Source organism: Mustela nivalis, assembly GCF_964662115.1.
Source record: "Mustela nivalis genome assembly, chromosome: 11".
In the NCBI taxonomy this organism is placed as follows: domain Eukaryota; kingdom Metazoa; phylum Chordata; class Mammalia; order Carnivora; family Mustelidae; genus Mustela; species Mustela nivalis.
The window spans coordinates 64,262,813-64,287,022 of NC_139030.1; the positions used below are offsets into that span (position 1 = coordinate 64,262,813).

Here is a 24,210-nt window from a genome sequence, read left to right on the forward strand (position 1 = left end):
TTCCTTAAAATTTACTTCTCTTAGACTTAAAAAAACAAAGTTCTCACTATAATACAAACATAATTTTACTCAGTGGAGCCTGATCTTCTCTTTGGGTTAAGATTTTTAAATTACATTTTGATTAATGAACGAGCATTAAGTTTCTGTTCAAAAACATGGGGTTTAGTATAGTTTTTTTGGCCATGTGATAAAAGAAAATGTTTACTTCTCTGAAAGGTTATTTTTCAGTAATTTAAGGTCATTATGTATTAGCGTATATTAAATATAATAGAAGATATTTCTCTTTGTACATAAATAAGAACTGTCTACATAAAGTTGTCTACTTACAAGCATTTGAGTTTCTGCTATGTACATATACCTATCCTCTGCATTAGAGATATGTATGTAAATGAGAACGCTCCTTATTTCAAAGGTGCCCACAATTGAGAAGAAACTAAAAAGTAAACTTTCGTGTAAACAGTATATAATGATTTAGCTAGATCTAAAACTGAATTTAGTTGAAAGAACTTGGAGTAGGAGATAGTAATAGTCATGTTCCTCCAAACTTTTATCCTAGATGGCTTGTGTTCAGAAGAAGGCTTAGGTGACTTTTTAGAGGAAGTTTTAAAGTCTAATCCTGGGGCGCCTGGGTGGCTCAGTGGGTTAAAGCCTCTGCCTTCGGCTCAGGTCATGATCTCAGGGTTCTGGGATCGAGTCCCGCATCGGGCTCTCTGCTCAGTGGGGAGCCTGCTTCCTCCTCTCTCTCTCTGCCTGCCTCTCTGCCTACTTGTGATCTCTCTCTGTCAAATAAATAAATAAAATCTTTAAAAAAATAAAAAATAAACTCTAATCCTGTATGACTTGAAACATCACAGTTTGTGGGTATCCTTGCTATGTTTAGAGTTTTTTAAAAATTAAAATCATTGTTTATTTTTATTCAGTTCTTTTTAAGTTTTTGTCATTTTATCCATGTGCAGTTTTCTCTTTATATTTTCTTTGACCTCATTAAGAAGTTTGGAGTTTGGTAAGAGGCAGTGGGCTAAGTATCATTAATAATTTAAACTATTTACTTGCCCCCCCCCCTTTTTTTTTAAGTTTCAGGGAATAGAGTTGTGCTACCTAATCTGTTTTAAAAGGAATTATAATTCTATCACTGTCTTTGTGTATAAGTTTGAGAGACAGACGGATATACCTTAAAGAATATGATCCTCCTGACACTTAAAAAAGGGGTGGCTAGAGGATGAATGTTTGATTCATAGGTGGGAATAGTAAGGCCCAGGGAATTAAGTGAATTATCCAGTGACATTGCAGAGCTAGCATTAAATATGATGCTAAAAATGGGATTGCCTTATTACATGGGTTGATTCCTACTGAAGATAATGGTTTTGCATTATTTATTAGATGCTCTTAAAGAACCTAAGTGCAGATCTATTAGATAGGGAATAAATGAGAGAAGGGACAATGAAGAGAAACTTTATTATCTGAGTTGAGGGAGAGTATTGGTAATAAAAGCGCTGTCATTTATTGAGCACTGTTCTGTGCGTTTTCTGCGCATTGCCCCATTTGATCCCTACAGCAATGTTAACAGGTGAGTGGTACTTTTCCCCGTGTTACAGTTGAGAAAATTGAGGCCCAGATAGGTTAAGTAAGTTAGCCTAAGATCATGCAGCTGCTGATTGACCAAGCTAGGATAGGAATTTTGATAGTCTCTCTCTAGAGTATGCATAATAGCTATACTGGACTGCTTCCCTATATAGCAGTATGAGATTATATCATTAAGCTAACCTCCTTAGAATCTGAAGGAAGAGTATGTACTTCATTTCATCCAGGTTGAGAGTATTTAGCAAACGAAGTATTTTAGAATACTGGCAATTAACTTATTAAATGGTAAGGTTGTGTTTCATGTGGAACAGTATGCAAATGTCTGCTATTTGTTTATCTAAATGTTATACAGAAAATGATAAATATCTTGAACTTCTATATAATTGTAATGATGAGGAAGTAAGGTTAAATGATAGTCCCAAAATGTAATTACTTATTTTGGGTTATTAAGGATATGCTTTAAACAGGAGTATTGATGTCTATTTCTAATTGAATGAATATCTAGTTACATTCAGAGATGTAGTTTTTACAGTTGTTCAGTGATTAATTTTTTTTTTTTTGCATTCATTCATAAGGTAAGTGAGTGGTGTGAAAGTGGTTTTTAGATACTAGACTTAATATCCTCTGTGTACTTACTTGTGGAATTTGACTTAAGAGGAACCAAGTAAAAAGGCAAGAATCAAACTTCCCAGGTGATTTGACACTTTAGGTTTGCAGAAAGAATGGTTTTTAAAAATCAGTGAAATTTAGAAGTTTGTATTTAGCTAAAGATCCTTGGGTTGTGTGATTTCTTTCCAGCAGGAAAAGCTTCAGAAAATAATTATGAAGAGAAGAACTTCTGAAGTGCCCATGTGTGACAATCTTCACTTTTGTTTTGATACCATGAAACGATTGTGCTAGTTTTCCGTTTTGTATGATGTAATGTGTTGTAGCATTGACCGCATTGCTTTTAATCACTTTATTATCTTTAGTTTTAAAAAGATCTAGTGAAAAATGAAGCAGACTTGTTTTACCTAACATTAGGAACTTTCCAAAACTGCGATGCTAAGAATGAGCAGATTGCAGTGCTCCCTAGTTTCTGCTTGTTTTTTATTTTCTTCATATTGGTATTCCTTCTGAAGACATCTTAGTAATTGGTTTACATTTTATCATTTAAAAGAATAGAAATAAACGTAGAAAAATTTATATAGTATACATAGAGAAATGGTTGGCAATTTATGAATAAAGTGTACCAAATAGTGTATCTGAATTATTTTTTGGTTTTAAAAACTTCAAAGTGTCCATAAAATTGAAATATTTAATATTTTAGACAATTTAGCTTATGTCTCATGTATGTGTTTTACCCTTCCCATTTTCTCCTGTTTCCTAACTACTAAAAGTTTGTAATTGTAACACTTAATATTATGATTTGCCAAAGGAGCTTAAATGGAAAATTTGTGAAGCTCTACATGTCTGTGATTTTATAGTGTACCTCTCATTAAGCTTATATGAACCACCGCTTTGTAGCTTTAAGAATGATCTGCTTCTGGAATTTATAGTGTCATCATTGTAACAGCTGTTTAAGAATTCCTTCCTTCCTTTCTTCCTTTTAACATCCCATTTTCATTGAACTTAAGATGCTGTGAATGTAAGACACTGTTATGTTATGTGCCCTTAGAGAGAAAAAAGAACTAACCTAAGGAGAAGTCTAAAATACTCTGCAGATAAAGCTGGGAGACCAAGGGGCTGTTCCCTTCATGTGAAGCAAGAAGTAAACCTTCCATGCAAAAAGGGACAACAAAATAACTTGAATGTCTCAACTTGATTATTGGGCTAAGGGAAGGGAAAGTCACTTCTGAGGATTTGAACCACAGATCTTAGAAGCTTGCAGCCTGGATCATTTTGGTATAGAAACAAAATAATAATGGATACCTTGGAAAATTTTAGTGGTTTCGTATTGATGGTGCAGTCAAGTAACTGGCCTAAATCAACTCGAAGTCCTCTGAAAGAATTCAGATGGGTTATATGTATCCTAATAACATTACCACAAAGTGTATCCTATATCACGTGTTATATGTATCCTAATAACATTACCACAAAGTGTATCCTTCAGGCTTTGAGAAACAGGTTTTTGTGATGGTCAGGCCTCTGGAAGAGCTCTTAATTTGTCTGATTTTTGTAATAACTTCTCATAAGAATGTAACATTTTCTGTATTTATTTTTTTCTTTGCTTTCTGTTGGGTCCATGGTCAAAAGAACGAGACTGATACAAAGCAAAGTTCAAGCAAAGCTTTATTTCGTGCCAAGCATTGAGAATCAAACCGACCAGTCGGGGTTGCCTCTTATAGAGAAGGCGACCCCTCCCTGCCTTGCTGACTAACTTTTATAGAGCAAAGGCCATGTGGTTGATTAAGCCTGGCCACACACAGGTGGCCAGTTGAATTACAGTTCACCCCATAGTAGCTATTTGAACTAGCTAACTGGATGGAATCGCTCTGGCTTACAGTTTCATACTAGTATCATAGTTTTCGTTTTAAATTTTATTAGTCTGCTTACTTTTAGATAATCAGTTGTACATCTTTCCAGTGTTTGTCCAGTTGAACAAGCCCAACTAGTTAATGCCCCTCAATTTACAGAGATATTGAGGGAGAATTTAGATTTTTATTTAACACTAAATCTCATTCACGTAAGTTCCACAAATGTAAAAACCCTATTTTGAAATAGAGTTGTGGCTCAGAGTGCCAACCTCAGAATTTGGGGAATTGAAATTGCCAAGACCCAGACTCAGGCTTTACCTCTGGGGAAGACTATTTGCTACAGTGTTTCATTGCCCTGGTATTTGGACACTCCTCAGCCTTGACAAGTGTCCCTTTGGGGTCAGTTCTCAGACTGCATAAAGAAAAGGGCTGACAGGACTCCCTCAGAGCTGGGATTTGGTGAGTTTGTCCCAGAGCAATTCAGTCTCCTCTGCTTGTATTTGTTGCTACAAAATCAACATTGATTGTTCATCATCTTTCTATTTGAAATATGTAAAGAAAATCTAGTTGTAACAGGCTTAGGTGATCTTATTTAGTTAAAAGGGAACTATAACCCTGATAGCAATTAGAAAGTGAAGAAACAGTTAGTTTTGGGGGGGCGGGAGGGAAGGAACGTGAAACACTAAATCTCATTCTGTAACCAGCCACGAGTTTTACGCTAAGAGCAAGTTTTCGAGATGTTTTAAAATTTGAAGTGGGGAAAAACAACAATTGAGAGAATTCTGTCAAACTCTGATCTTTAATGATTTTCAAATATTGTCACTTGCCTTTTCTAGTCAATTCTTATTAATTGTAGGGGGTTTTGTCCCTTGTTTTTTAAATGGGATTTGGTCACTGTCTTATGAAGTCAGAGTATTTCAATTCAAAATTACATTCCTTAATACTGCTACCATATTGAAATGTTCTGTTGTGTGTTGGAGATTTTATCCTACTTTTATTAATATCTTTAGTTCTTATAAGAAAATACTTTTTTCCCGAGTTTTCAAAGTTCAGTTTTTCAATTTCATTTAGAATTCTAGTTTTTGGGTTTTATAGGCCATTTTAAATACCAGGCTGTTTCCCCACTGTTGCTTACCGTGCTTCCCCCCATAATCAGTTGCTTAGTACCTTGAGAATTCACACCTACTTTGCTATTAGCCTAAAGTAAAATCAGTTGTGAGGATATATTTTTTCAGAGTAGAGAGAAGAGGGAATGTGTCTAGTTCTCATTTGATTGCTATGTTTTTTTCCCTTAATGCATAAATTACTTCATTAATTCTTTTAGTCAGGGTGTTGGAGGCTTGTGCTTCTGTTTTCAAATTCTGTACCTTTTTTTTTTAAGATTGTATTTATTTATTTGTCAGAGTGGCTCAAAAAATTTATTTATTTATTTATTTGTCAGCACAAGCAGACAGAGTGGCAGGCAGAGGCAGACAGAGAAGCAGGCTCCTGCTGAGCAAGGAGCCCAATGTGGGACTCGATCCCAGGGCGCTGGGATCATGACCTGAGCCGAAGGCAACAGCTTAACCAACTGAGCCACCCAGGTGTCCCAGTACCTTTTTTTTTTTAACTGCTGTTTCATCATGTATTCCAAGTAGTAATAACATGTTTTCTGTCAGGTTCTTGTTTCATGATGCTTAAGCAATTTATTGAATATTTAAAGGAACAAAAAACCTTTGTTTTTTAACCCACTAATACAGTGCTGCTTCATTTTAATGAAGAGGGAAGCCTGGTTTTGCTTTGTGAGTCGACTTTCCCAAATAACAAAATTCAGCGTGCAACTGTTCTCATCTACGTTTAGTAGGCTTTATATGTTCTCTTGACCAATATACTTGTTTGTTTCTGTTTCTCCAAGTTTCATTTAATTTGAAACTGTTGAATACCCAGTTACTTTGTCCCGGTACTTATGATTATTGTATACAATTTTTATTCCATCCATGTTTTTCTTAGATTTGCTCATACTAGAATCAAAATTATAATGTGGAATTATACAAATATGGATGAGTAGTGGGTCAAAATCCTTTGAATTAATTTTTATTTATACTTAGTGGTGAAGTTTCATTCATAGATTTGGATGGCAGTCATTGGTAGACTAGATTAACCTCCAAAACTAATACCTTCTTTCTTCAGATACTCATGTTTGCTTTATTAAGTTTTTCAAGAGAAGACAGAAGATCTATGTCTGAAGTTTGTTTTTACATATTTTTTGTAACCATCAAATTTTAAGCACCTTGATCTTGAATTTTTTAAAGAGCCAGATTGCTGTAAAATTTTTTAGTACAGATATTAACAGTCAAAGGTGAGAAATACAGAAAGTTTTGTCTTGCTCAAAAGAAGGGAGAAAAACACGAGTGATGAGTTAAAATTAAAAGGAAATTAATATTCTCAAAAGCACTTGGAAATAACAAAAACAAAAAGTTTACTTGAACTTTTACGTTTGTTAGAAGTAATTTTAACTTACATATAAATTATGACAAATACTAGCTCATTGATAAAATACTTCATTCATTCAACAAGCACTTACTAAGCATACTATTCATACAGTGTTCACTGGGTTTAAATCTTGAGTTGTACATATTAGTTTTGATAACCAGATAGATTAATAAGGTTCTATTAAATGCTTTGGTTTTATATATTAACCTTTTCTTTACTTTTATTCTAGATGCCAGGAATGATGTCTTCAGTCATGCCTGGAATGATGATGTCTCATATGTCTCAGGCTTCCATGCAGCCTGCCTTACCGGTAATCTAGTAAAAATAATTATTTTCTGATGTTTTGACTACTTTTACATATGAAATAACATAGTATATATGTATTTTGTAGGCAGTCAGGTTAGCTTTTTAAGTGTGTCTTGAGAACTGTAATGCAAGGTGAGAATTAGAATGGGCTTTTCGGTTCTTGAATGATAGGCATTCACATTTTTTCCTGTATTTATACAGACGTTCTTAATTGTTAAATTAATTCTAAACATTAAATAAGAGTAGAGGGGTGCCTGGGTGGCTCAGTGGGTTAAAGCCTCTGCCTTGGACTCAGGTCATGATCCTAGGGTCCTGGGATTAAGCCCCGCATCTGGCTCTCTGCTCAGCAGGGAGCCTGCTTCCCTTCCTCTCCCTCTGCCTGCCTCTCTGCCTACTTGTGATTTCTGTCTGTCAAATAAATAAATAAAATCTTAAAAAAAAAAAAAAGAGTAGAATACTAAGAAGTATAATTCATCATCCAGAAGCATTTTATTGGTCTGGTAGCATTCTGTTCTTAAAGAATAGACTTTTGCTTTGCTGACTGTTAATTAAAAATTGTTGTATTATGGTTTAGTAATAGATCCTAGATTTAGAAATCAGAAGATTTTATTCTGAGTTTACATTTCATGAGACTTGAATGAGGGCACATGACTTATAAAATCCTTGATAGCCTTATCACCCTTACTGGATTGTATAGCAAATCTGTAAATCATCATGATACTCATATTACCATAACTTACTTATTACCTGATAACCTAGTGGTTGTAATGAACAGACTCCACTGGGGTGGTAAGTTTGCAGTATCTCACCCAAAATCCTTAGGTCAAATATATATTTTAAAATATTTTATTATTGTAAAATAATACTTTGTAAATTCTATATATTATATAAAAATTTCTTATACAATGCCTTATATAATTTTAAGCACAATATTTCTATAGCCAAACTGATAGGTATTCTCTTGGGTGGGATAAATAAAGAGCTTATGTCATTCAGAGCAGATTTTGCCACTAAAATGTTGGTGTGAAAGTTGAAAAAACTTGGTTCTTAGAGCTTTTTCTGTATCAGATTGTGGATAAGTGGTTGTCAATCTATATGTAACTGGTGATCATATGAATAAACCACTTAGATTATAAGTGTTTAGCTCCAGGTTAATGATATTTTTAAAATTTATAGCAAAGTCAAGGAACTAAAACCACTGAAACTTAGTGAGAATCTTTGAGTCAGTGGCTTGAGAATTACACATAAAGGGGACTCTGATTGTGGTTTATGAAAAGCTTTTGCAAAATATAGCTTAAACGAGGTGAATACTACTAATTTAATTTTTTTCTTACAGCCAGGAGTAAATAATATGGATGTAGCAGCAGGTATGTACACCATTTATGGTAGTAAATATTAGACTTCATTTGGACAATAGCTATCATAATAAGGAATAAAAGCAGTGTCACTTGGGTTTTATGATTAGCTCCTGACTTTTTTTTTCATTTTGTTGTTGTTTTAAGCAGTAGGAAATAGGGATAGTATTTATAATTGAATCCATAAGAAATTACCATAATTTTAGATCAGGAGTTCTGGGACCAGATTTGGTCTATAGTTATACTTTATTTAGCCCATACAATGTTTTTAAATTTTATAATTAGTCATTTAAAGTCTTGGGCCATATTCAACAATTAGCTTTATCTTTTTACACCAAGTTTGAATTTATCTTGAAAAAGTGGATTATCGCAATGCTCATTGTTTACAGTGGTACTTACTAACACAGTAGGTAGTCAGAGAATATTTAAATGAAAAGTTGTGATTGAGTCCCGGTTTGTATTCAGCCAGACATTGTGGAATGGGGTAGTAACTCCTTATTTTGGACATGGAGCATGTACTCTCATTTGCCTTCTGGACTACTTCATAGTCTTTTCTGTTACCTGCTTGGTCCTGTAGCCATTGGAGTTTGTTAGCCTGCTGATAATTTTTTTAAATCAGCCAGTTATTAATCACTGTTTGGCTGGTGTACCTTTTATATATATTAGTAGTGCCTCAATTATTTGTAAGTAAATAATGTTCCAGATGAATTGGTATTCCAGATGCTGAGCTTTTTTCCATGATTATGCCAAAATGTTTTTTGGTTTTTTGGTTTTTGTGGGGGGAAGAGGGCCAGAGGGTGAGGGAGCAGGAGAGAGTCTCAAGCAGGCTCCACACCTACAGTAGGGTCCTCCGAAGGAGGAAGAGTCTCATGACTCTGAGATCAAGAGTGAGTTACTTAACTGACTAAGCCACCCAGGTACCTCTAAAACGTTTTTTGTTTTAAACATGGTTTGAAACATTTAAAATGCACCATTTTCCAACAGGTTTATATGGGGCATAATGGATCTCCTTAAGATAGTTCACAAATTTCTTTATTTAAGTTAAATGATGTTCTGAAATATCTAGTATAATATTTTGTTTATTAGCTATCTAGAGCTGATTACTATTACCCTAAATAATCCTGGAAAATTATCTTAAAATTTCTTTTTTTTTTAATTGAAGTATAATTGACATACAGTAGTATCTTGTTAACTTGTTAGTGTACAACATTGTGATTTGATAATTTTGTACATTACAAAATGATCCCCACAGTAAGTCTAGTTACCTACCCATCACCTTCCAAAGTTATTACAATATTATTGACTGTATTTCTTATGCTGTACACTACATTGCCTTGACTTACTTTATATCCAGAAGTTTATCTCTTGCCCTCCCCTCTTTGGTAACGAACATTTTGTTTCCTGCATCCTGAGTCAGAAACAGACTCATAAAATTTCTTCTTAATTACTTTTAAAATGCTTTGGTTCTACCAGTGATGTCCATGGTACCTTCTTTTGATTTTGTTCTGTGTGTTTTATTGTTTTATTCCTTTTTTACATATAGCTCTTTTTTTCTTTTTCACACATTGTTTTAGATTACTAGTTTCTAAAGTTAAACTTACTCATTTGAACTTGGTGACTAATAGGCAATTCCCCTTCTGTCTAGAGGGGTATTGATAATAGTCTAGGACCATACCATCTAATGGACTTTTGTGCAATGAAGGAAATGTTCTGTAATCTGTACTGTCCAATGCAATAGTCGTTAGGTGCATATGAGTACTGAGTAATTGAAATTGGCTTGTACAAAGAGGAACTGAATTTTTAAATTTTATTTAATCTCAATTAAAAACTTTAAACAGGGAAGTGTGGTAGCTAATGGATATTGTATTTTACACCACAAGTGTGGAATTTATATACTTGAAGGTGCCATAGATCTAAAGTCTGGCATTTTTTTATTTGAGTAGTGTAGTGGAGAAAGGAATTAGTCAAGATAGACACCTATAATAGCAAGAAGAGAAACAAATGTCAAAGATTATGACTTTTCCAACGGGATCTAAGTGAGTTTGCAGTTTAAAAGTTAAAAGTACCACTTAATTCTGAAAATGCTTTCCACCATATATGTTTATTTTGTAAAAAAGAGAGCATGCACATAAATCATATGGGGCAGTCTTAGGATATTTAGTGTGACAGGATAAGGAGGAAAAAATAGTATGAATAAATATTTTTTAAATGTTCACTCAAGAAGACCATGGTTTATCACGTTGTAAATACTGTTCCCTTTTTTTTTTTTAGGTACAGCATCTGGTGCAGTAAGTACCTCTGGAACATAGTTATTTCATTATAACTCTTTAACCTACGACATTGATCCTTATTTCTGTTTTAAAGATTATCTGCTAACTTGAATCTTTTTCCTTTCTTTTCTATGCTAAAGGTTGAAAATTCTTTGAATGATTTATCTTAATTTAATTTTCATGGGACTTAATGAGAGAAAAAGAAATCAGATATACATCAGAATTTAGAAAGATTTGAATTTCTCCCCTCCCAGTACAATTAGAAGGGAAACAGCTTATAGGTATATTAATTAACCTGATAGTTTTTACATATGGTTTACATTAGAAGTTTTTAACCTGATAGTTAATTAACCTGATAGTTTTTACATATGGTTTACATTAGAAGGTACGCATATACAAAAATCTCTGTACCCTTGTTTATTACTGTAAACCCACTGTGTAAACTTTCTAATACACATTTTAAAATACTTGTTTGTACCTTCCCTATTGGTGTCAGAAAAACAAATACGTTATTCAAAATTGCTGGTTTTTTTGTTCTTGGGTTTTTTGGTGTTGGTGGTTTTTTTGTTCAGTTTCATTTGGTTTGTGTTTTTTGACGGGGGGTTTCTTTGTTGGCTTTTTGTTTTTGTTTTTGTTTTGTTTTGTTTTGCTCCTAAGAAAAGGAGAGAATGATACTGCAATGCTGCATTTCTTTTTCTCCATACTTGATTTTTTTAGGATAATAGTTATTTTTGCTAATGTTTCTGTACATGGTGTTTTGTTACAGATTTTTATTATGTTTGGGAAAATAATACATGTCTGAAAGCCTCACTTAAAGATGCCTATTTTTTGTTTATTGATAATAGCCATGCCCATTGACCTCAAGGTTTTCTTTGATTTTTTGTGTTTTAATTCCTTAAAGATCAGTGGGAAGAAGAGAGTTTTGTTGTTGTTGTTGTTGTTGTTGTTGTTGTTTTTTAAAGATTTTATTTATTTATTTATTTGACAGACAGAGGTCACAAGTAGGGAGAGAGGCAGGCAGAGAGAGAGGAAGGGAAGCAGGCTCCCCATCCAGCAGAGAGCCCGAAGCAGGGCTTGATCCTAGGACCCTCAGATTATGACCTGAGCCAAAGGCAGAGGCTTTAACCCACTGAGCCACCCAGGTGCCCCAAGAAAAGGGTTTTTTGTTTGCTCATTTGTTTGTTTCTGGTTTGGGGGGTGGGGAGTAAGAAGACAAAGTGAGAATTTTAAGCAGGCTCCATGCACAGCACACAGGCAGTGCAGGGCTCAGTCTCAGAACTCTGAGGTCACAACCAGAGCCAAAGTTAAGTCTGTTGCTTAACCAACTGAACCACCGAGGCACCCCGGAAAGAAGAGTTTGTGTGTATAATCTCACTTAATCAAAATAATGCTGAGAGATAGCTGTTATCCCCATATTATGGTTAAGGAAATGCAAAAAGCTGTTAATTGATTATAAATATGAGGGGAAAGGCTTAATTGTGAACTGTATTTAAATGTTTTAAAGTTTCTTGTATCTTCTGCTTTAAAAGTTGAATGGTTAGAGGGGCACCTCATGGCTCAGTCAGTTGAGTGTCTGACTTCCACTTGGGTCATGAGATCCAACCCTGAGTTGGGCTCTGAGCTTGGCATGGAGTCTGCTTGAGATTCTCTCCATCTCAGTGCCTACCTCTGCTGGCATGCAGGCTCTCTCTTTCTCTCTCAAATAAATAGATAAAAATCTTTTTCTTTTTTTTTAAAGTTGAATGATTATAAAATATCCATGTGATATTTCTTCCATTAAAAGTGCCTGTTTGTATTTTTCACCAGTGATAGCTTTATGGTTTTTGTTTTGTTTTGTTTTGTTTTTGTTTTTGTTTTTGTTTTTAATAATGTAGGCTTGCTTGGGGGATTAAGGAGCAGGCATAGTTAAAAAGAAGAAAATAAAATTTCTCCCTAACTTTTTATTTGAGAGAGGGAGAGAGCACAAGCTTATGAATGGGCCAGGGTTGGCGAGGAGGGGATGGGGGGCAGAGGAGAGGGATAAGCAGACTTCATACTGAGTGGGGCTTGATCCCAGGACCCCTGGGATCATGACCTGAGCTGAAGGTAGACTGAGCCACCCAGGCACCCCGAAATATCTTTTTTGTCATAAGTTAAATTCACACGTACTCTGGCATCTCCTTCTGGGTTTTCTTTTCTGTTGGTCCATATCTGTTAATTTTTCACCCAGTATTACACCTTTTTTTTTTTTTTTTCCTCCATTAAAACAGCTTTAATATTTAGTAAGGTGGGGCTTCTGGGTGGCTCAGTTGGTTAGACACCTGGCTCTGGATTTCAGCTCAGGTCATGATCTCAGACAGAGTCTCTCTCAAGTAAATAAATAACATCTTAAAAAAAAAAAAAATTTAAGGTACACAAATTTGAGTTACCTAAACTCCTCCGATTACGGTCATTGTCACTCATCCTTGGAAGATTCCTCGTATTTTTTTCACTTTTTCATCTTCACTCCTATCCCTACAGCACCCTCCCTAATGGGTGCTTACTTGAATATATGCCCTAAGACATGCATATATTGGGAAAAGCTTATGAAATTTTTTGTGTAGATATTTTTGTTTTTCTTTTCTTTTTTTCTTCACATATTTCATGTTTATTTTTTTGTTGAGTTATAATTGGCATAACATTTTAGATTGTACAAACTTATTTGGTATTTGTATACATTGTAAAATGTTCATACTAAATTTAGTTAACATTTTTCTGTATACATAGTTACAGATCTTTTTCTCTTGTGATGAGGACTTTTAAGATTTACTCTCATAACAACTTTTGAAATATGCCACACAGTGTTAACTGTAGTCACCATGCTGTACATTACATCTCCATGTCTTACTTATTTTATAATTGGAAATTTGTACCCGTTGACCTTCTTTACCCATTTCGAACCCCCACCTGCAATCTGTTCTCTATATCTGAGTTTGGATTTTATATGTTTTTTAGATTCTACATGTAAATGAGATCATAGGGTACTTGTTTTTCTCCATTTGACTTATTTCACTTAGCGTAATACCTTCAAGGTCCAACTGCGTTGTTGCAGATGTCAAGATTTCATTCTTGTTATAGCTGAATAGTTCTCCTCTTTGTGCGTGTGCCCGTTTGTGTGTGTATATATTCTATATCTTTATCCATTCATCCATCCAAGGACACCTAGGTTATTTCTGTATCTTGGCTATTGTAAATAAGGCTGCTATGAACCTGTGGGTACATCTATCTTTTTGAGTTACCATTTTCATTTTCTTTGAATAAATGCCCAGAAGCAGAATTGCTAAATTGTATGGTAGTTCGATTTTTAATTTTTTGAGAAGCCTTCATACTGTTTTCCATAGAGGCTACACTAGTTACATTCGCACCAACAGTGCATGAAGGTTTCCTTTTCAGCTACACCCTCACTGACACTTATTACCTGTTTTTGATAATAGGCATTCTAACAAATATAAGGTGGTATCACATTGTGGTTTTGATTTGCATTTCCCTAGTAATGATGTTGACCATCTTCTCTTTATGTCTGTTGGTCCACCTCCATGTGTTCTCTGGAAAAATGTCTCTTCAGATCCTCTGCCCATTTTTTAATCAGATTGTTTGGGGGTTTTTGCTGTGGAGTTGTATGAGCTTATTATATATTTTGGATATTAATCCTTACATACACGAGTTGCAGGTATTTTTCTCCCATTCAATAGGTTACTTTTTTCATTTTGTTGATGATTTCCTTTGTTGTGCCAGGAGGTTTTAATTTGATGTAGTCCACTTGTTTATTTCTCTCTTGTTCTTTGCTTTTGGAATCAAATCCAGTAAATCACTGCCAAGATTGATGGTCAAGGAGGTTTTACTGCCTATCTTTTTTTCTAGTTTTATGGTTTCAAGTCTTACATTCAAGCTTAAATCCATTTTGGGCTAATTTTTGTGCATGATGGAAAATAGTAGTCTAATTTCATTCTTTTTCATGTGGCTGCCCTTTCTTATATATTCCTGCCTCCTTTGTCATAAATTCATCAATCATTTATGCATGAGTTTATTTCTTAGATCTTGCTTATGTCGTATTGATCTATATGTCTATGTTTATGCCAGGACTATACTATTTTAATTTTAGTACCCTGTTAATATAATTTGAAAGCAGGGAGCATGGCACCCCCAGCTTTGTTCTTCACATTCCTTTGCCTATTCAGTCTTTATGTGATTCCATCCAAATTTTAGGATTGTATGTTCTGTTTCTTTGAAAAGTGCCTTTGAAATTTTGATAGGGTTTCATGGATTTGGTAGTATGGACATTTGAACAATACTAATTTTTTTTAATCCATGAGCATGGAATGTCTTTCCATTTATTTATGTTTGTTTATTTAATCAGTGTCCTAGTTTCCACTTGTGCAGATCTTTCCCCTTTGGTTACTTTTTTCTCTGAGTATTTTATTTTTGGTTCAATTGTATATGGATATTTTTTTTTTTTGCTTTAGTTTTTCTTTCTGATTGTTCATTTTGATAAATGAAACAGATTTTTGTATCATATTGAATTTATTTCTAATGGGTTTTTTGGTGAAGTCTTCAGGTTTTTTATATATATAAATGTTTTTTCTATAAATAGCATTATCTTACTCTGTAGCTTACCTGTTTTCCCTTTTAATGATTTGAGTATTTTTATCAGTCTCTTTGTTTACCTGCACGGTAGCTTTTAAAAATTTTTACTCAGTTTCAGGTGTCCAAGATATTTTTGGTATCTTCATTGGAGTTGCCTTGAATTTATAGATTGTGAAGGCGTATTTATAATATTAAGTCATGTCAGTGAACGTGGTAGTCAGTTCTTTTGTGTCTGTCTTGTAGGAGAGCTTAAATTTGAGTTTCGTCTTTTTTTCTAATCTTCTTATCTAATCCTTTAACTTTTACTGTGTCAGACAAAACCTCTAGCACTATGGTGAGCAATAGCGGTGATGATAAACTGATTTTGTTACCTTTTTTCCTCTCTTAAAGGGATTATGTATTGAATTTTCCACTTAAGATGATGTTTACTATACTTTTTTGATAAACAACTCTTACAAATTGACTTTTCTTTTCCTTATTTGCTGAGAGAGGTCATTATGAACTTTATTTTTAGAGAGAAAGCACACAAGCGTGCAAGCCAGGGCTGGGTGGGGTGCCTGGGGGGGTGGGGAGCAGAGGAATGGGAGGGGAGAAAATCTTAAGCAGGCTGGAGCCTGACACAGGGCTCCATCTCAGGACCCTGAGATCATGATCTGAGCTGAATAAAGGGTCAGATGCTCAACTGACTGAACACCCACGTGCTCCACTAACTTAATTTTAAAATTCTTCAGTGCTTTTTTTCTTATCCACTGAGATGGTCATATGGTATTTCTTCTGTAGTCTATTAATGTGCTAGTACACAGATAAATTTTCTGTTATCTCATCTTTGCATTACTAAGGTGAACTGTAGTTCTTCATTAAGTGTGTTAAGAGTGTATATGTAGTGCACACATGTGTTTTTAATTCCTTTGGAATTCAGTTTGCTAATTTAGGTTATTATTGTGTCTAGATAATAACCTTTCTCTTTCTGGTCCTTAGAACAATTTACATAAATGATGCAAAACTTGTTTCCTTTTTTTTTTCCTTAAGATTTTATTTATTTATTTGACAAAGAGATAGCACAAGTAGGGGAGCAGCAGGGAGAGGAGAAGCAGGCTCTCCACTGAGCAGGGAGCCCAGTGTGGGGCTCGATCCCAGGATCCTGGGATCATGACCTGAACTGAAGGCTTAACCCGACTGAGCCACCCAGGTACCCTGACGCAAAACTTAACTTCTTAACAGTTTGAGAGAACACAACTAAAAATTGTCTGGACCTAGTGCTTTTTGAGTATAGAGGTTTTAGATAACTATTTGAGTTTCTTTAGTGATTATTGCACTATTCTGGTTTTTAATTTCTTATTTATGCTTTTCTATATATCTATCTGTTTTGTTGAGGTTTAATAATTGTTTAGCATGGAGTTAGAATTCTGTCATTGCCATTATTTATTTATTTTTTTTTTGGGAGGGGGTGACCATTCAGTTTATTTCTGCTGTTGTCTTTATTTCCTACTTGGTTACTCAGCTGCCTTTTTTCTAGCTTCTTGAGTGCTTATTAGCTCTTGGTTGTTAGACCTTTTTTTGTACTAAGTTAACTATGTTGCTTAAGTTTTGACATAGAGGATTTTCTTTTAACTCATTTCCCAATATTTTTTCTTCTCCTCTCATTTGATTTCTTTATTGAAAGCATATTGGGTAGTATGGTTTTCTTGGTTTCTAGAGTGGGTTTTTTTTTTTTAATTTACTTTCTTTAGAGCAATTTTAGGTTAGTAGCACAATTGAACACCAAGTAGAGTTCCTTAATATCCACCCCCCACAGCCTCCCATACTATCAATATCATCGACTAGGGTGTAGGATGTTAATGTTTATTAAAATCAGTGATCCTACACTGACACATCATTATTACCCACAGTCCAGTTTACATTAGAGTTCATTCTGGTGTTACCTATTCTTTGAGTTTTAACAAATGTTAATGACATGTCATCATGATCGTGTGTACAGAATAGTTTCACTACCCTGAAAATCTCTGTGCTCCACCTGTTCTCTCTCTCTCCTACCTCCACCCCTTGCCCCAAGCAACTACTGATCTTCTTAACTATCTTACTGTATATAAGTACCTCGTTTTCATTCTAGTTTATTTTACCTTCTGAAAACTTAATATATTTTGAATAGGACTTTTTCATATTTTTATTGCAAATGAGTTATTGTCAATTCAAAGATTTTTGTGTATTTATCTTAGAGCCAGGTATATTATACTTTTTTTTTTCCAATTAAAGATAAGAGAATTTCTCTTTCCCAAATATACCAGTTACTTCATTTCATTATTGTTAGGTATTTGTTGAAATACAGTGATTGTACACTCCCCTTTTGGTCATGATTTTAATGCAAGTGGCTTTAGAATAATATTTACTAGTTTTCAGTAAGTTGTCCTTTATCATTTATTGTTGTTTCTAGGATTTTTGTTTTTATTTTTTTAATACTTCCAAACCATTATAATTTTCAGGATGTGATTTGATCATACCAAGTAAATTGGTGTGCTCCTATGATTTTTTTTTTCCAGTTTGTTAATGGAAATAATAACTTTCTTATAGATTTCCCAGTATTAACCTACCCTGGCACTGCTACAATCAGTTCTACTTGGTCAGAGTGTATACAGTGCAGGATTTTCTTGGCTAATGTTATATTTAAATTTTTAAGATTTATATTTATAAGTAGCATTACCTGCTTTTCTTTTTTGATACCTTTTCTTTTGAGTTTTATTATTAATAAAGAGCTTTTCATCTTTTCCTGTGACCTGAAACAAGGACGTAATAATTCTGTGTTCTTTAAAGCTTATGTGGTGTTCTGTGAAATTATCTGGTTGGGTATCTTTCAGATGCTTCTACAGTAGTTGGAATATTCATGTATGATATGTTACTTCTAGGGTAAATTATAATAGTCTTAGGAAATTATTTTCTCTAGATTTTGGGAATTGGTTGCAAATCTTCTGATCATGATTATGTTCTTCTTTAATGCTAATTTACATTTGGACTTTTTCTTAATTCTCCTTGTTTATAGTAGTTGAGAGGATTTTTCTGCCTGTTTAGTGTTTACATTTAATCATGGTTTTTTTTGTTTCATTCAGTTGAACTTACACTTTACTACAGAAATGCTCATGTATGTATAAATATTTATCTGATGTACATGTGTTTATATAGTTTGAGTAGTGAATTTATTCACTACCCAGTTGTTGACGAGCTTTTTGATCTCTGAAAGTATATCAGCTCTTGATAATTATGTATATGCATTTTTTTCCTTTTAAATATTTTCTGTGTGTATTTTGGTACTTTATCACAATGTCTCACTCTATATTTAAAACTGTGTCTTAGACACTTTCTATTATATTAAAAAACAGATCTCCATACAATAAATCTACAGTATGAATGGACCCTAATTGAATGATTTTCCTATGGGTGGATGTTGAATTATCACCAATTTTTCCTCATTAAAGTAATCCTGTAGAGAACATTCTTATACATCTTTGTAACTATGTAGGCGAGATTCTGTGGAGTGAAATATCAGCATCAGGAGGTTGTTTGTATTTCTTTTCTTTTTCTTTTGTTTATATTTTCAGTTTTGATGAGAACCAGTAACTTGCCAGCAAACCAGTTCTAATTCCATTCCCAACACTAGCATGACAGGGTACTTTTCTTCACACCCTTTTAACATCTATACTAAGTTTTCAGCTGTCACTTACAGGAAGAATAAAAAGTTTTCATTTAATGTATGCTTCCTTGATTTACTAATGAAGTTGAATATCTAATTATGTTATCTGTATTGAGTTATATTAATGGTCATGTTTATTTTTCCATTAGATTATCTTATTGATTGTAATAGATTTTTGTATATTAAGGATGATAGTTTTTTAATGCCTTACTTTGCAAATTTATGCTTCTAGTTTATCATTTGTGAAAATGCTGACTTTTGGTTGATTCCCCGGGACTGCCATTTGTGTTGACAGTTTTTTCTTAATACAGTAACTGTCAAAGTAATAAAATAATTTGGGGAAGGCTATCATCTGTGACAAAAGTGCAAAGTAATACTAAAATTCCAGTGCAGGGATCATCTTAATTGTTCCTAAAAGTCCTCAAAGCAAATCTCCTATGGTTAAAAATAACATCCTGGTTTTGATCCATTCAGAATACACATCTAAGTCTTTGTTAGGTTTTCTCTGATTAAGCAAGGACAGTCTAAATATTTTATAGGCAGCGTTTGTTTATTGCACAGAAAGGTCTGTTACTAAAAAAGAGTAATTTTTAGGAAAATAAGTTTTTCGATTAGACTGTGCTGTACTCCGTACTTAATGTAACTATTTGCCTAAGTCATATGTTTTAGCCTATGAAGACAACTTTACAGTTGCTAGTTTATTCATATATCTGTTGATATTTCATGGCATTCTTCATCTTATATTCAGCATTTAAGGTTCATTTGTTTATAAGTTTTTCTTGTAAAATATTAGTTACTAGTTTTGGCCAGAAGCAAGGTACAGTTTTATTTTAAATTGCAGATTAGATATATATAAGGAGAAGGTGCAAAAACTTATCAGATAAATAATTTTCTTCAGAGTTGACTTCTATAAGTAGATTTGTTATATTAGTTAAGGCATTAGTACAGAATTTATATTCCTTTTTGAAATGTTTCTGTTTCTCTTAATGCCAAGTGTTGAAGCCTTGCTCTTTAAGAGGAACTTAGTGGGTACTGCAAGACAATGTAGTAATGAACTCACTAGACAGCTGTGTTACCTTGGGCATGTTCCTGTACTTTCTTGTGTTCTGTTTCCTCTTCTTATAAAGGAGAGATAATAAATAGTATCTACCTTGGCAGGGTTGTTAACAATTAATTTGGGAATTGATATAAAGCAATTAACAGTGCTTACCACTCATTGGTAGATCAGAAATTTATCTGTCCTTATTGACATCTAGACTGTCCTGAATATAGTATCTTTGACACAACATTTGTGTGGGTAAAATATGGTCTGTAGAAGAAAATTTGAATTATTTCTAGCTTTTTTTTACTTCCTGGATCACTCTGAACAGTTTACTAACCCTCCTAAACCTTGGTTTTCTTATTTGAAAAATGGGGATACTGTTCATACTGCTTTGTCGTATAGCTGTAAGGCTTAAATAAAATAATAACTAGTGAATACTAAATTTCTTACTGTTTATTTTACTGGTTTGCACATTTCTCCTCTTTATCCCTATTATTTGGTCCAAGTGTCCTTTGTCCCTTTTTACATCTTTTCATGAGTTTGTTTCTGGTGATCTTCCTCTTTTCTGAGTGCTCTTTAGCAGATGTTACTTGGGAAGTTTAAATATAATTTTGGAACTTAGCAGATTTTCTCTTTAGTGCAGTTCTGAGATGCTACTGATACCTTTTAAAATTTTATATATATATATATATTCTATATATATATATATGAAAGAAATAGAAACCTCTGTCTTCCTTAGCAGGATTTACTTTGTCAAATAAAGCAATACTCATACAGTTGAAGCTTCCATACATCTCTAAATCACATCACCTTTTGGTTAGATTTTAAAGTAACAGCAAGCTAAAGATTTTCCAGCAGTTACTATAATGTTTGCTCCAGAGAGATTGTAGTTGTCCTATCCTGCACACAGTGTTAGAATAAGTTAAAGAATTTAACATACCTTTTGAACTATTTTAATTATCCTGCTATACTATGCGGAGTCCATTTTGTAAATAGTCACGTCGATAACTTAATCAATCTGTATAAGAGGAGACAAATGTTTTGTTATCAGAAAGCTCAAATTTTATCAGCTTTTTTCTTTGAATTCAAATGGCTGTTTATAATTCCTTCTTCACAATAACTCCAGTTTTCTTCATGGAAGTTTTACAAAAACTTCCCTCATCTACTTGTGTGAAAATTACATTAATTTGTGTCCTTAAATCACCTTTTCTTGTTTTCCATCCCCACGTTTTGCAGAACCACATTTCCTTATATCACTTAGCATATTTAGTTTGACTATTGAATGTGTCTGAAATTGAGATTCATCCTATAATCCATTGTGTCTTACGATCTCCATTCTCCAGGCAGCAATTATGACTTAGTTGTATATGACTGAACAACAAAAAGTGCCAACATCAGAAGAATGAATTCCAGTGGTTTGAAAGAAAGTTCTTGAAGTAACGGCATAGCATGTTAGCTTAGGGATAAAATGACTATGGTGAGAGGGTAGAAAAAGCAATTAAATGATGTGTGTTGAGTCATATTCCCAAACCAGAAATCAAAAGTAGGTATGTGCTATTTCTCAATAAAGTTGATGAGGAAGAAAAAGAAGGTCATCTTTAAGTAAGGTTAGAAGATAGTTAAGGACAAGCGCTGGTGATTTTTAGTTTTTTGTTTTTGTTTTAATAAATGCTGCATTACCAATATTTTTGATAGCAAAGGGGATGATGATGTGTGGAATATAATGGATGTTGGCAGCTCTCATATAAAAAATGGTCTTAGTGTGAAGTTTAAGGAATAGCTTAACTATTTTATTTGCCTTTGGCCTTATCAAAAAAACTGAATTGTGATAAAAATCAGTGTCTAAGACATATATGTCTTTAAGAAGTGTATCGTAAAATCTGAGTATTAAAAAGTATGTAATAGTTCGAAGATGATTTTACTTTTTCATCCTTAGAGATATGTATAATGTTTTGTCATAGATTTGAAGAAATGTGATATATACATCTTCTCTAACCCTCTTTCAAGCATACTTTGTTACTATCTAAATAATCTGGTACCTGGAACTGAACTTAATATTAATACCTTTGATCTCATTCAGTAATTAATTCATTTATGATTCCTTGTAAAAATGAACTTTTTAAAAAAACTCTTTATTAAGGTATGATTGACATATGAAACTGTATATATTCAATGTGTACAACCAGATGATTTGATGAATAAATGCATACCTGAAAATAGTCACTACCAAGACCACAGACACCTGTCACCTCTCAAAGTTTCTTCTTACCCCTTTTATTATTATTTTATGTGTATATGTATGGGAACCTTGTAACTCCAAACCAGCATTTATTTGAGGCATCATCTTTATTGATGCCTGAGATTTTACTAACAACTTTTAGTAGGTTCTTAGTAGTTCTTCTGGGTCCAAGAGTGGGCTTATATTCTGTATCAAACTAGTGTCACATAAAACTTTCTCACCCATTTTGTGTTGAGGCGTTTAGATTCACATTTTATCACTGTTAAATTTCACCTTCATTATTAAATTCTATCATCCAAAATTCGTCCTTTCTAGTTCGATAGCTGCATCTTTATGGCATGTCAGTCTGGAGCTTTGTCCAACTTGATGTAAATATTCAAGTTATTGAGCTCATGATCAATCCACCTAATATAACATTAGCATCTACTTCATATATTTTAGCTATAAGGCAGAGCTAAAATAATCTGTGTTGCATATAGATTATCTTTGTGCAGTAGTTACAAAATTACCATTTTTAGCAGAAACATTCCTATCTTTATACTTCTGAGATACTTTGTAAAATATAGAGATGTTCTAAAACATCAATACGTCCATGTCACTTTTGAAATACTTTTAAAATAGTCTATTTTTTCAGTTTTGTCCCTACTGCTTACACTGGTAAATTATTCTAAATGACTTAAACTGTGAAAAGTATGCCCGTTTTTATACTTCTAATTTCTTTGTATATTGTTAATGAAACTAATGAAAACTGATACTCACTGTCATAACGCTATTAAATAATTTGAATTTTTTTAAATTTTTTTTTCTTTAGAAATCAATGTGGACTGAGCATAAGTCACCTGATGGAAGGACTTACTACTACAATACTGAAACAAAACAGTCTACTTGGGAGAAACCGGATGATCTGAAAACACCTGCTGAGGTAAAAATTTGAGGCTTTAAAATTAGGGATTGTCAAATAGATTGAGTCATTTTTTTTTCCTTAGGAGTTTATGAATATTTGACTGTTAGAAGGACAGACCAATTTTGTTTATTGATTTTTGCCCCTGCTCAGTAAACCTTACCGGGTTGCATCAAATTAAAAATAAATTGGAAGAGCAAAAGGACTCTCTCTCTGCCCTCTATTCTTTAAATTCACATTTTATTATTTATTTAAATATTTTATTTGTCAGAGAAGGAGGGCTACACAAGCAGGGGAAGCAGCAGGTATAGGGAGAAGCAGGCTCCCCGCTGATCAAGGAACCTGACTGGGGACTCGATCCCAGGCTTCTGGGATGATGACCTGAGCCAAAGAGAGATGCTTAACCATTGGAGCCACCCAGGCATCCCTGTATTCACATTTTAAACTTTTCCCTTTAAGCAAACCTAGGTGATTGAAAATGTCTTCCAGTGGATTTTTAAAAATTTTCCAGTGAGTTTGAGGTAATGGAGAAGGAATTAAATTAAAAATATAAGTATCCTTCTTTTAGAGTGGGAAGTGTCTATGTGGAAAAAAACCCCTGCAAAGTATGTGTATTTCTTTTTGAATTTTATCATTCATGATATATAGTGTGGAAATTAGATTGAAGGAGTAAATTGAATAAACACTTTTGTAAATGGTTTAATTAAGAACTCTGGAGTCCTAAGTAAGAGTTGATCTGGCCTTTCAAGCTATAGTTGGAGATTTTTCCAGGTTGGCAGCACATTTTATTTTCTTTCTTAATGGAGGAGTTTGAGGATATAAAAATATTTTCTAGGCTACCACAATAATATGCATAGCAATACTTGGGATGGGAGGTTGACAGAGACTGGTTCTTGTTTTTGTTTTTGTTTTTTTTAATCCCAGTACTGACACAGGTAGTTATTTTTTCTTTAAATATCATCACCAAGACACCATCTAAATAGGAGTTTTCAGTAGCATTCTCATGCACGCCAAGTGGTTTTGTATATTAGGTTTTTTTTTAAAGATTTTATTTATTTATTTGACAGAGAGAAATCACAAGTAGATGGAGAGGCAGGCAGAGAGAGAGGAAGGGAAGCAGGTTCCCCGCTGAGCAGAGAGCCCGATGCGGGACTCGATCCCAAGACCCTGAGATCATGACCTGAGCCGAAGGCAGTGGCTTAACCCACTGAGCCACCCAGGTGCCCCTGTATATTAGGTTTTAAATATATCATACTTATTTTGTTTCCTTACATAAGATAGTTTGCATAGGTTTAATAAATTAT

General features: G+C 33.8%; 1 protein-coding gene across 23 annotated transcripts in view; it reads left to right on the forward strand.

Moving 5' to 3' along the window:
- Positions 1–24,210, forward strand: part of PRPF40A (pre-mRNA processing factor 40 homolog A) — a gene marked incomplete at its 5' end in the record, with an annotated part of 57,436 nt that overhangs the window by 8,808 nt on the left and 24,418 nt on the right. For 16 of the 23 annotated variants that reach the window (XM_082689899.1, XM_082689902.1, XM_082689919.1 and 13 more), the window contains 4 exons: positions 6,739–6,819; positions 8,152–8,182; positions 10,442–10,458; positions 22,817–22,927. In XM_082689899.1, the coding sequence (XP_082546025.1) occupies positions 6,739–6,819; positions 8,152–8,182; positions 10,442–10,458; positions 22,817–22,927 (240 nt within the window). Of the gene's footprint in view, positions 1–6,738; positions 6,820–8,151; positions 8,204–10,441; positions 10,459–22,816; positions 22,928–24,210 lie in introns of all 23 variants that reach the window. The other 7 variants (XM_082689906.1, XM_082689900.1, XM_082689903.1 and 4 more) reach the window with 2 other exon arrangements.